This window comes from Gossypium hirsutum, chromosome A05 (genome assembly GCF_007990345.1).
Source record: "Gossypium hirsutum isolate 1008001.06 chromosome A05, Gossypium_hirsutum_v2.1, whole genome shotgun sequence".
In the NCBI taxonomy this organism is placed as follows: domain Eukaryota; kingdom Viridiplantae; phylum Streptophyta; class Magnoliopsida; order Malvales; family Malvaceae; genus Gossypium; species Gossypium hirsutum.
Window position 1 is genome coordinate 36,840,396 of NC_053428.1, and position 10,886 is coordinate 36,851,281.

A 10,886-nucleotide genomic window follows, 5' to 3' on the forward strand; every position below is an offset into this window, starting at 1 on the left:
AAAGATAAAAATAATCTCATAAAATTATAACTTAATTTAGATATAAAAAATATTTTATAGCTTCACACCAATACAGTAAAATACTAAAAGAACAAAAGGATAGATATATTATGAAAATTAGAAAAATGAGAGTGGGTCTCGGCAGAAGAAAGTTTGGGCCAAGTCCAGGCGTAGCCAGCCTAATAGAAAGCAAATAAATTGACGCGTTTTATTAACGGCGCGTGAAGTTTTACCACCGTTTTCTCCCTGAAAAAAGAAATCCATATATCCCTTTTAATATCATTAACAACTCGACTTCTTCACTCTTGATTTCTCTTTCAAAGCCAACTGTCACAAAACTCTCTGAAAATTTCCGTCACTTTCTCGAGAAAATAACTAAAAAGAAAAAGGAAAGAAAAGAAAAGAAGGAACCACTTCCTATGGGCCGAAGCTCGTCTCCTCTGGGACTAGACGGCGATGGCAACCAAAATGGAAAAAACAACGCCATTAACAACAACAGCGACACCAACAACAATAACAATGATCAAGGATTCTACTCGATCCGCGATCGGTTTCCTTTCAAAAGGAATCCTGGCCATAGCCGGGACCGAATCAAACAATATTCTCTCCTCGAACGGCCTTTAGTCCGAAACCGTGCCCGGTTCAACCGGAAAGGATTATTGCACTTCCCTTTTCGAGGCATTTATTTGTTTTATTTTTTGATATTTTTCTCTGTGTTCGCCTTTTCTGTGGCGTCAATGGTGATGCAGAGTTCGATTACGGCGATGTTGTTTAGGCAAGGAGGAGAGAGGAGTTGGAGGAGGTCTATTAGAGAAGGTTTGAGGTTCGGGAGCTCCTTGAAGTTTATGCCGGCTGGGATCTCGAGGCTGGTCGCTGAAGGCGGTGGACTTGATCCGATGAGATCATCTGACAGGATCGGACTTCGTGGCCCAAGACTTGCCCTTGTAAGTCGCACTTCATTCATTTTCCTTTTAACAATTGGACTAATTAATTGATTTCTTATCTTAAATTAGGAATTAGTAATTCAGAAGTTTATATTTCATTAGAATGTTGATGCACTTAAAGTTCATAATTCAGATGTTTGTTTATTATTCATTAATTCAGTTCGTTATTCAGATGTTTGTATTTATTCATTTCTCTGTTGGTAGTTTGTGATTTTGGATTAGTTAATATTGAAGTTTTATATTCGTTTTTTTTTTTTAGATTTCTAAATTGTATGTAGTGGCTCAGCTGAATTGAATTTTGTATGTTATGGAATTGCATATTTACTTAGCAGTTTTTTGGTGTTTCCTTTAGCTCTATGGTTTATGAATAAATTAGGTTACTTCGTTATGGATTGCTGGGATATTTTTTATTTCGTGAAAATGAATGTCTTTAGTATTTGGTTATCTTGAAAGGCTAACTCAAAGACATCTTTATAGCTTTCTTTTTCTCTTTGTTTTTGGTTAATGTGTTACTCCGTTAAGCAAAAAATTGTTTTGAAATGTTTCCATTGAGGTTCATTAAGTATAGTTTCTGTCCTTTATATTGACACGATGTTTAAACTTTGAAAAATAAGTAAAGAATTTTAGAAAATGAGGTTTTTAATATGAAGTTGGCACTAATAAATGGTTTGTACAATGTTGAAAGTTGAATATTCAATAGGTTTTGATACTTTTTTGGGAAAAGAGGGAGTTAATGGTTATAGGCTAATAAGAATTTAGAAGAAAGAAAAACTTTGGGCAATGCGCATTTTATCAAGCATACTTCTAATGTGCCTAGAAGCACTTTTGGGCAAGGTAACGGGCACACTAACATTCACTTGATTGAAGTTTTCATTAATTTATATTATTTTCAGCTTCTCCATTAGATGTACCTTTACCAGTAAGAGGATAGTATCAAATCCTCTACCAATATTTAAATATTAAACAGCATGCAAATTGGCGAACAAAAAAATTGCATGTTTCCTAGATAAACCAGGCCACGGTTTTGGAGTCTATTATCATAATTATATATCTTAAGCTTATTACACACACATATACATCTTGCACCTTATTTCACTCTTGTGAGCCTTTTTTTTTCTGCTGGTGCCCGAGGCAATATAAGAGTTCTAGTATCAAGAGTGTGCCTTACGTCCTTGACAACATTGGTTTTAAACCAATTAGCATCATTCAGCCCTCATCTCGTCTAAAATGCACATTTCTTCATGTATTTCTCTATTTTAAGTGGTTTGAGTTTTGCATTTACATTGTGCATCTTGGTAATTGACAGATTTTGGGGAACATGAAGAAAAACTCACAATCATTGATGCTGGTGACTGTAGTAAAGAGTCTTCAAAGGCTTGGTTATGTATTTAAGGTGAACATATATATTTATATATATATGTATTTTTTAAATATTAGTGCTCCTGTTTTTTTGGATATGCTCATACATCTGATTCTGTGATACAAGCATCTTCTATAACTTCCATTGTATGGAGGAAGTGTTAATATTAGGTAGACATGTTTCTGCATTATAACAGCATTGGCATGAAAGTTTTGCATTTTTCTACTGATTAGTTCAGAAAATGTTATGGATCCTTACAATGTCAATTTGACAGATTTATGCACTAGACAGTGGCGAAGCACGTGGAATGTGGGAGAACCTAAGTTCTCAGTTTTCATTTTTTGGTCCGGAGCAATTTGGTCATATTGATTGGTCAATGTATGATACCTAATTCCTGTACTATGAGTTCTCTCTCTCTCTCTCTCTCTCTCTCTCTTCATTTATGTTTATAATTGTTTTTTATCTATATTTGCAGTCTATGGTGATTAATGTTTTTGTTTGTTATATATTTGCATTGGTTATATATGTTTTATTGCATTTTCTTCAGGTTTGAAGGTGTTATTGCTGATTCTCTTGGAGCAAAAGAAGCCATCTCAAGGTATCTTTCATATCTAGCTTACTGATTATATCTCACGTGTAAAGATACTTTTTGAACAGTACAAACACCTCATTTGAGATGCGTGAGTTATATATGCATGCAGCCTTATGCAGGAGCCTTTTGATACAGTACCACTTATATGGATAGTTCAAGAAGATACTCTGGCAAAACGTCTTCCTGTCTATGAGGAGAAAGGGTTGCAGCATCTTGTTTTGAATTGGAAAACTGCTTTTACCAGGGCCAATGTTATTCTGTTCCCGGATTTTACCCTACCGGTAAATCAGACACTGTCTATACTTCTACAGAATTTTTAGATGCCATTCTAGTAGACATCTTATGTGTTTTTCATTCTATTCCTTCCCTATCAGATGTTATATAGCATGCTAGACACTGGAAACTTCCATGTAATTCCTGGATCACCTGTGGATGTGTGGGGTGCAGAAAGTTACAGTAAGACCCATGAAAAGCAACAGTTAAGGAAAGACAATGGGTTTAGCATGGATGACATGGTGGTTCTAGTTGTTGGAAGTTCTTTCATCTATGATGAGTTATCGTGGGATTATGCTGTTGCGCTACAAACTATCGGACCTCTCCTCCAGAGATACACCAGGAGAAATGATGCGGGAGGGTCATTTAAATTTATTTTCTTGAGTGGTAACTCCACTGATGGGTATAATGATGCTTTACAGGTAGCCAGCTGTTGATAGGTGCATCATATATAATGTATATTTATAAGTTCCTTATACATTTCCCTTGTGCTTGTTGATGCCCCCATTTTGAATTGAATGAAGTCTTTATGGCCTAAACTTGTGTGATTAATGTGAAAAGGGTAATAAATACATTAAAATGACAAGAAAGAAATATGCTTGCTCTTGTTGCATGGATTAAATGAGGATACCTGATTTTGCCATTTAGTTTGGATATCTAAGTCATTCAGTTGTACTTTGTCTCTCGTACTTCAGATGCTTCTTTTTTGAGTTACACAGTTATAAATTGTAGTATGGCCTGAACTTTTTCTTTTTCAATTAGTTATGTATTGCTAGAAGGAAGGATAGAGGCTCAGAAATATTAATAAGCCCGCTAAACCTGGAGAGAATAGCATAAGACGCTGCCATGTAATTTTCCTTTTGTCCTCTATTCTACCATATATGATGTATTCAGCACAGTGCATTGAGGTTAGTTTGCTGCCTTAGTATTATTTTCGAGAGTTATGTCATACCTTGTGCTTTTGTGCAGCAAGTTGCATCAAAGTTAGGACTTCCCCAAGGCGCTGTTAGGCATTATGGCTTGGATGGTGATACCAATGGAGTTATATTAATGGCTGACATTGTTCTATATGGTTCTTCCCAAGAAGAACAGGGTTTTCCTCCTTTAATTATCCGAGCCATGACCTTTGGAATCCCTGTCATCACACCTGATTTTCCTATCATCAAAAAATATGTAGGTCCATTTAATTTTTTTTCCCTCCTATGTGTGTCTGAGAGAGAGAGAGAGGGAGAGATAGAGAGAGAAAGAAAAGGGAAGGGAAAGGACTTTCTATTCGTATTAGATTTTAAGTTGCTCTTATATCCAAGGTGGTTGATGGAGAGATAGAGAGAGAAAGGGAAGGGACTTTCTATTTGTATTACATTTAAAGTTGCTCTTATATCGCAGGTGGTTGATGGAGCACATTGTGTTTTTTTCCCAAAACATGATCCTGATGCTTTATTGAGGGCTTTCTCGCTTCTGATTTCGAATGGCAGACTATCTAAATTTGCTGAAACAGTTGCTTCTTCTGGAAGACTGCTTGCTAAGAATATTTTAGCATCTGAATGCATAACTGGTTATGCAAGCCTTCTGGTGAATTTACTCTATTTCCCATCAGATGTTTTGCTGCCAGGTCCTGTTTCTGAACTTCAGCAGGCATCCTGGGAGTGGAACCTTTTCGGGAAGGAAATAGAACACAGTAATTTTGATACTTCTGTAGATTCTAGTGTTGTTTATACCGTTGAGGAGGAATTGACCAAACACATTATTGATACGTCTAAGAATAGGACTGAGCTTCAGGATCAGGATGCCCTTACTGGACAAGACCTGGACCTTGTGACAGAAATAGAGAACTTTGAAGATTATGAAAGACTTGAAATGGAGGAGGTATACAGAACTTCACTATTAGAGTACCTTGTTTTGATCCCTCCGCACTCACCTTTTTCCCATAAAATTACCGAACATTCTCAAAATTAACTGTGATGTGAACATGCTTCTTTTTCCCCTTAAATCTATAGATTAATGAAAGAACGGAGAGACATCTTGGTGTATGGGATGAGATATATCGAAATGCTCGGAAATCTGAGAAGCTGAGGTTTGAGGCCAACGAAAGAGATGAAGGAGAGCTAGAAAGGACAGGTCAACCTGTATGCATATATGAGATCTATAGTGGAGCTGGGGCCTGGCCATTCTTGCACCATGGATCGTTGTACCGTGGGCTAAGTCTTGTGAGTTTCTCCTAATCCATACTTGACATTTCATCTTTTTATCAATCTTTCTTATACTTCATCAACTTCTTGTAAGTGTTTTGTTATTTGTGACGAGGAAAATTTATGTTTTAACTCACACTGCAGAAATTATTGTATGAACAATATATTCATATGGTTCTTGATGAAAATGCTTCTAGTTTTCTTTTGTTATTATTGGGCAACTTTAGTCTTCTTGAAAAGGGTGGGATGCATATGATTGTCAAGAGTCTGACATGCAATTTTGCTACTAGAGAAAACCTTATGTATAGATAATAGTTCCCACCGTCAACATTATCTCACCTCTTTCCTTTTTGCTTTCTTAATGTAGTCTACTTCTCTATTCATGACTGATTTCCTGTAGTTTGTACTTCATGTTAGTCTCCTCTCCCATTTTATAGGAGCTTTTCTTTTACTTTGTCTGTCTACTGAAAAATGATGTATGTGAAATAAGTACTTTCTATTTTTTGTAACTGTTCATTTTATATGCCAGTCTAGAAGAGCAAGGAGGTTGACATCAGATGATGTGGATGCAGTTGGCCGACTTCCGCTTTTGAATAGCACTTACTATAGGGATTTATTATGTGAAGTTGGAGGAATGTTCTCTATTGCAAATAGGGTGGATAGCATTCACAAGAGACCTTGGATTGGTTTTCAATCATGGCAAGCTGCTGGTAGGAAGGTATTCCTTATATTGATATTTAACATGGTGTTCATATGTTGAATATTGGCTGGGGTTTCATGAACCAATTCTTGTTTTCTGTTTTCTTATTGTTTCTTTTTTCTTTTTGGTTTTTTTTTTTGGGGGGGGGGGGAGTTTCAATAGACTGTAGTAATGGTAACTGTCCTTTTTAAAGGTGTGTGTGTGTGCCTCTCCTTTGGGAAGAGGTAATGTGGGCTATTGCGGTTATTTGGGGATGGTTTGAAGGTGAACCTATCCCCATTGATCTCATTATTTAATACCTTCAAGCATGGAGGATTTTAGAGGATGGTACTCTGATTGATTATTTCCATCTTATACCCCTCAATATTTAACATACCATCCCAAGTTGCAGAGGGCTTAAACTTCACTTGCTTTTCTCTCCACTACGCTCAAAATAAATATACAAATGGTTGTTCACTCTCATGCTATCATCTTCCTATCTGTTTACCGTCTTTTACCTTTAAAATGCTGATATACTGTTTAAAGCAAAAAAATTGAAAAAGTTCCTGAAACTAAAGAGATCCATTTTTGCTATCTATTGCTTCAAGGCTACAAGTATCAATTTTTAGAGTATACTATTGACTGCCCAGTGTTTTCTTGAAATAGGTTTCATTGTCCACAAAAGCTGAAAAAGTTCTAGAAGAAACAATACAAAGAAGTAAAGGAGATGCAATGTACTTTTGGGCACACCTTGACGCTGATGGTGGAGGTGAAGGAAGCAGTGATTCACTCACATTTTGGTCGATGTGTGACATATTAAATGCTGGACACTGCAGGTTGGTTTTACCTAATATTGGTTGACTACATAATTATTAAACATACTTGGTGACAGATTTATCTGTTACACCTTGCTGATGCCAAGACTTGCACCTCAATTTTCTACAAGTCGAGTGAGGGTCTTTGTGCTTGCTATCTTTTGATGTTGTCTATATAGAGATTCTCTCTTCTACAACAAGTTGCTTTCTCCCAGGTTTCTTTTTCCTATTAAAATGATGTTCGAATCAAATTTGTCAATTTTTTTTCCTGAAGCCATCATGGTACCTTTTTTTTTTTCTCTTATAAATATGAAACCAAGGAAAGCATCATCAAGATAGATGGGGTTGTGAAGAGGCAATCATTAGTTGTGATTTGGGCCTGATCCTTGGCATCTTTTATCAGCTGTTAGGTCTGGCCTGACTAAAGTTCAACATTTCCATTTTTTTCCTGTCAGTGTTGTCAAGGCCACAACGCTAGAACCCTCATATTGCCTCTGGTGCAAGGCGCAAAAAATGTGCTTGCCCGAGTGAAGTAAAGTACAATATTTGTATGTGTGAGATTTTGCAAGTTTGTGTGTGTATATCTATACCATATAAAGCTTAAGATATATGGTAACTCTAAAGTATGGTCTAGTTTTTCTACGGAACATGCAATTTTTTAATTGATCAATATGCAATGTTTGTTGCTGAATGCTCAAGTATTGAGAAGTATATAGTTTGACATGATCCCTTTCTTACTAGTAAAGATATGTCAAAGGAGAATTGTGAAAAATAAAAGAAATTTAAGGGAAATTCAATCAGGTGTACATAAAAGTGTGCCTAGGCACATGCCTAGTCTACCTAATGGAAAGGACCTTCCCTGGAAGGGTCTGAGGTGATTTTGTTGAATAATGCTAAGGCACAAGGCAGGCACAGCTAGGTGCAGCCTTGACTGCACTGTTTTCTGTTTGTTGGGCCAAGATCAGGTTCAATGGGTGAGAAGATGCTCAAAGGTCATTGGCCGGGATTCGCTTCATGCCTGTTCTATTCAAAGCTCAACATTTGTTGTTTTTGAACTTGGCAGTCAGGTTTAATAGGCTTGAAGGTGAACATTGATATGAACCTTAGGAGAACCACACCTCAGAAACTTAATTATTAGGATGGGAGAGCCTGGTTCCAAATAAATCTCACAAGAAAATCCTGTACTTTTTATGTGGGATTGAAGTCTCATACCTTGTAACTAGGTGCCTGTTTGGGCTATGGCTTTGTGCTGCTTATTCTAACCCCAGGCGAACACTACTATTTCAGCATCACCATGTGGGTTGCATGATTGCATTTGAGGGATATGATGGATAGCTCTGATGTCAATTGATTTGAACTTAGGAGAACCACACTTTAGAAGTTAGATATTAGAATGGGATAGCTCAAGTCAGTAGGAATCCTAGATGGATTTCCTGTACATTTGAGGAGGCTGGATCTACATTGGTCAGTGACTTAGTTAACTCGACAAACAACTGCTTTGTGATTTAACTTGCAATAGATTTGTGTGCGTAGTAGATGACTCTTGTTACTATATGAAAAGTATATGAGTGGCTTTGATGCTTTAAATGCCCGCAGAACTGCTTTTGAAAATGCCTTCCGCAAGATGTATAACTTGCCAGTGGATATGGAAGCTCTTCCTCCCATGCCCCAAGATGAAGGTCACTGGTCTTCCTTGCACAGCTGGGTGATGCCAACCAAGTCCTTTTTGGAGTTTGTTATGTTTTCACGGTAATTTACCGAGTTGTCTAATTTTATTGAATCTTATCTCTCAAAATCCTTCTAGAGCACAGTACTGTCAGTGATGACTGGAAATCTATATGATTCAACTGCAGGATGTTTGTTGATTCTCTCGATGCCTTGCAGTCCAATTCTAGTGAGGCTAATATGTGTTTGTTGGGTTCCACATATCTTGAGGTAAGCTCTTTTGTTCATACAAGGGATTTAAATAGCATTGTAACACGACATTATGGCCATTATTTTACTGTTTCAGCTGTGTCTGCCATTGATATTCATGGTCAATAATTCATTATGCCTGCAACTACATTAAACATGACTGCCAAAAATCCATCCACAGCAGCAATTTAAATCCTTGTTGCTATAACATTTGTAGGTTCCAAAATTCCATTGAGAGTCTAATCTAACGCTGCTCTTCTCGGTTTATTTGGCAGAAAAAACAATGTTACTGTCGGGTACTGGAACTCTTGGTCAATGTTTGGGCTTACCATAGTGGGCGGAGGATGGTCTACGTTGAGCCACACTCTGGTTTGCTTGAAGAGCAACATCCAGTTGAACAACGGAAAGAATTTATGTGGGCTAGATACTTTAACTTCACATTATTGAAGTCCATGGATGAAGATCTAGCTGAGGCTGCAGACGATGCTGACCATCCGAGGAAGGTGTGGTTGTGGCCATTGACCGGGGAAGTGCATTGGCAAGGAATTTATGAGAGGGAGAGAGAAGAAAGATACCGGTTGAAGATGGACAAAAAGAGGAAAACTAAAGAGAAATTATTGGAAAGGATGAGGAATGGGTATAGGCAGAGACCACTTCGATTATAGGATACTTAGAAGCTAAATCAGATGACCGTATTCTAAGTCTAACCTAGAGACAGTGAACTCCTAACACGAATGCTGAACCCCTTTTACTTTTCTCAACCCGGGGAAGCCGGAAAAACGACTGCAGACAAGAGAAGGCGAGTTAAAATCTAACAGCTTTCAAAACATTCTATTCTTCCAATTCTTTTTTATCAAGTAAATTGCTTCCAAGAATCTGAGGGGAGACAAAAATAGCTTCCTAGTGTTTTTTTGGTTCGCTAGCGACTCAAGCTGATTTACGGGGATATCTCAGGAGACAGAGCATACCGGTTCCGGGATTTTGGTTAAGAGGGTGACGATTATGGTAATTCTTTTCCACCATACAAGAACATTCAATTTAATGATGCATCTCTTTTCTTTTTCTTTGTTCTTTTTTTTTTCCTTTTTTAATCTTGTTTTCACAAAAAAAATTTGGATATTTCATAGGCAATGTTGATCAGAGTTATATAGTTTAGTTTCTGCCGAGTCTTTGCTTTATTATTATTATTATTATTATTATTATTTTATTTCATTGATGATAGTTTTGATAAAGCAAATTTTATAATCGGATATTTGAAGAAATAATTTTCCATCCTGAATTGATGTTCTGAAATTGGCGCCATGTAGGTTAGGGTGTAAAGGAGACAGTGGTTCTTACTAGCTACGGGGTTCGGTATGAAAAATATTTGAATTAGTTTTGTTGAGCTGAGTTGAAGCTCGAGGAAAGCTGAGTTTAAACGGCTTAATGCCTTGGTCGAGGTGGTTTGCAGATCTAGCCGGACTTTGGTTTTTAATATAATTTTAACTAGTATTGAAAAATCTTATAGCTCGCACGTAAATATTTGAGTTCCGAGTATAAGAATTCTTATTGAATTTACAATTAGGAGTTTGAGATATATATATATATTATTTTGAAATCAGGTTCTCAATGATTTGATTTGGGCCGATTTCTTTGCTTATATCTGAATCCCCCCATTATATCAATAATTAAGAGCAGAAAAATAAAAAAAAGAAGCAGCTTTGAATCATCTCTAATATTGGTAATATAAGAGAGTAAATTTCCATATTCTGATGTAAATTAATGCAAAAAGATATAAACGTACGTATTACTTAATGAGAAATAATATTTCGGCAAGATGTATACTTAAAAAGATTTTAAAAATAAATTTAAACAGTTTCATTTTTAATGCCATTTCATTATGTTGTTTGCTGTTTATAGGTTTCAAATATAAATAAGAGAAATGCAATATATTTCAGTTAAACACTCTATTCATTGGCTTACATTTTGTGATTTTTATTTCTATATTTGATTTATATATATGCACATATATATTTGAGCTAGTTTGATTTAAGTCATTGATGCCCTCTGATTTTTACTTTATTATTGTTCCCTATTATATAATTTACTGTTTGATGAATGTTTTTAGGATTATTTGATTT

At 36.3% G+C, this 10,886-nt stretch overlaps 1 protein-coding gene across 2 annotated transcripts; it reads left to right on the forward strand.

Annotated features, from left to right (window-relative positions):
- Positions 1–229: 229 nt before the first annotated feature.
- On the forward strand, positions 230–10,405 carry LOC107904329 (uncharacterized). 2 transcript variants are annotated; one of them, XR_001686186.2, is made up of 15 exons: positions 230–944; positions 2,251–2,337; positions 2,579–2,682; positions 2,852–2,902; positions 3,006–3,177; positions 3,271–3,591; positions 4,139–4,342; positions 4,556–5,035; positions 5,167–5,376; positions 5,888–6,076; positions 6,704–6,873; positions 8,449–8,601; positions 8,706–8,787; positions 9,042–9,771; positions 10,074–10,405. XR_001686186.2 is itself a non-coding variant. In XM_016830669.2 (14 exons), the coding sequence occupies exons 1-14, from the start codon at positions 420–422 to the stop codon at positions 9,429–9,431; spliced, it is 3,138 nt and encodes a 1,045-aa protein (XP_016686158.2). In that variant the 5' UTR covers positions 250–419; the 3' UTR covers positions 9,432–10,405. The 2 variants fall into 2 exon arrangements, 1 of the variants encoding a protein (XP_016686158.2); XM_016830669.2 differs by having other exon boundaries at positions 250–944; positions 9,042–10,405.
- Positions 10,406–10,886: the final 481 nt, after the last annotated feature.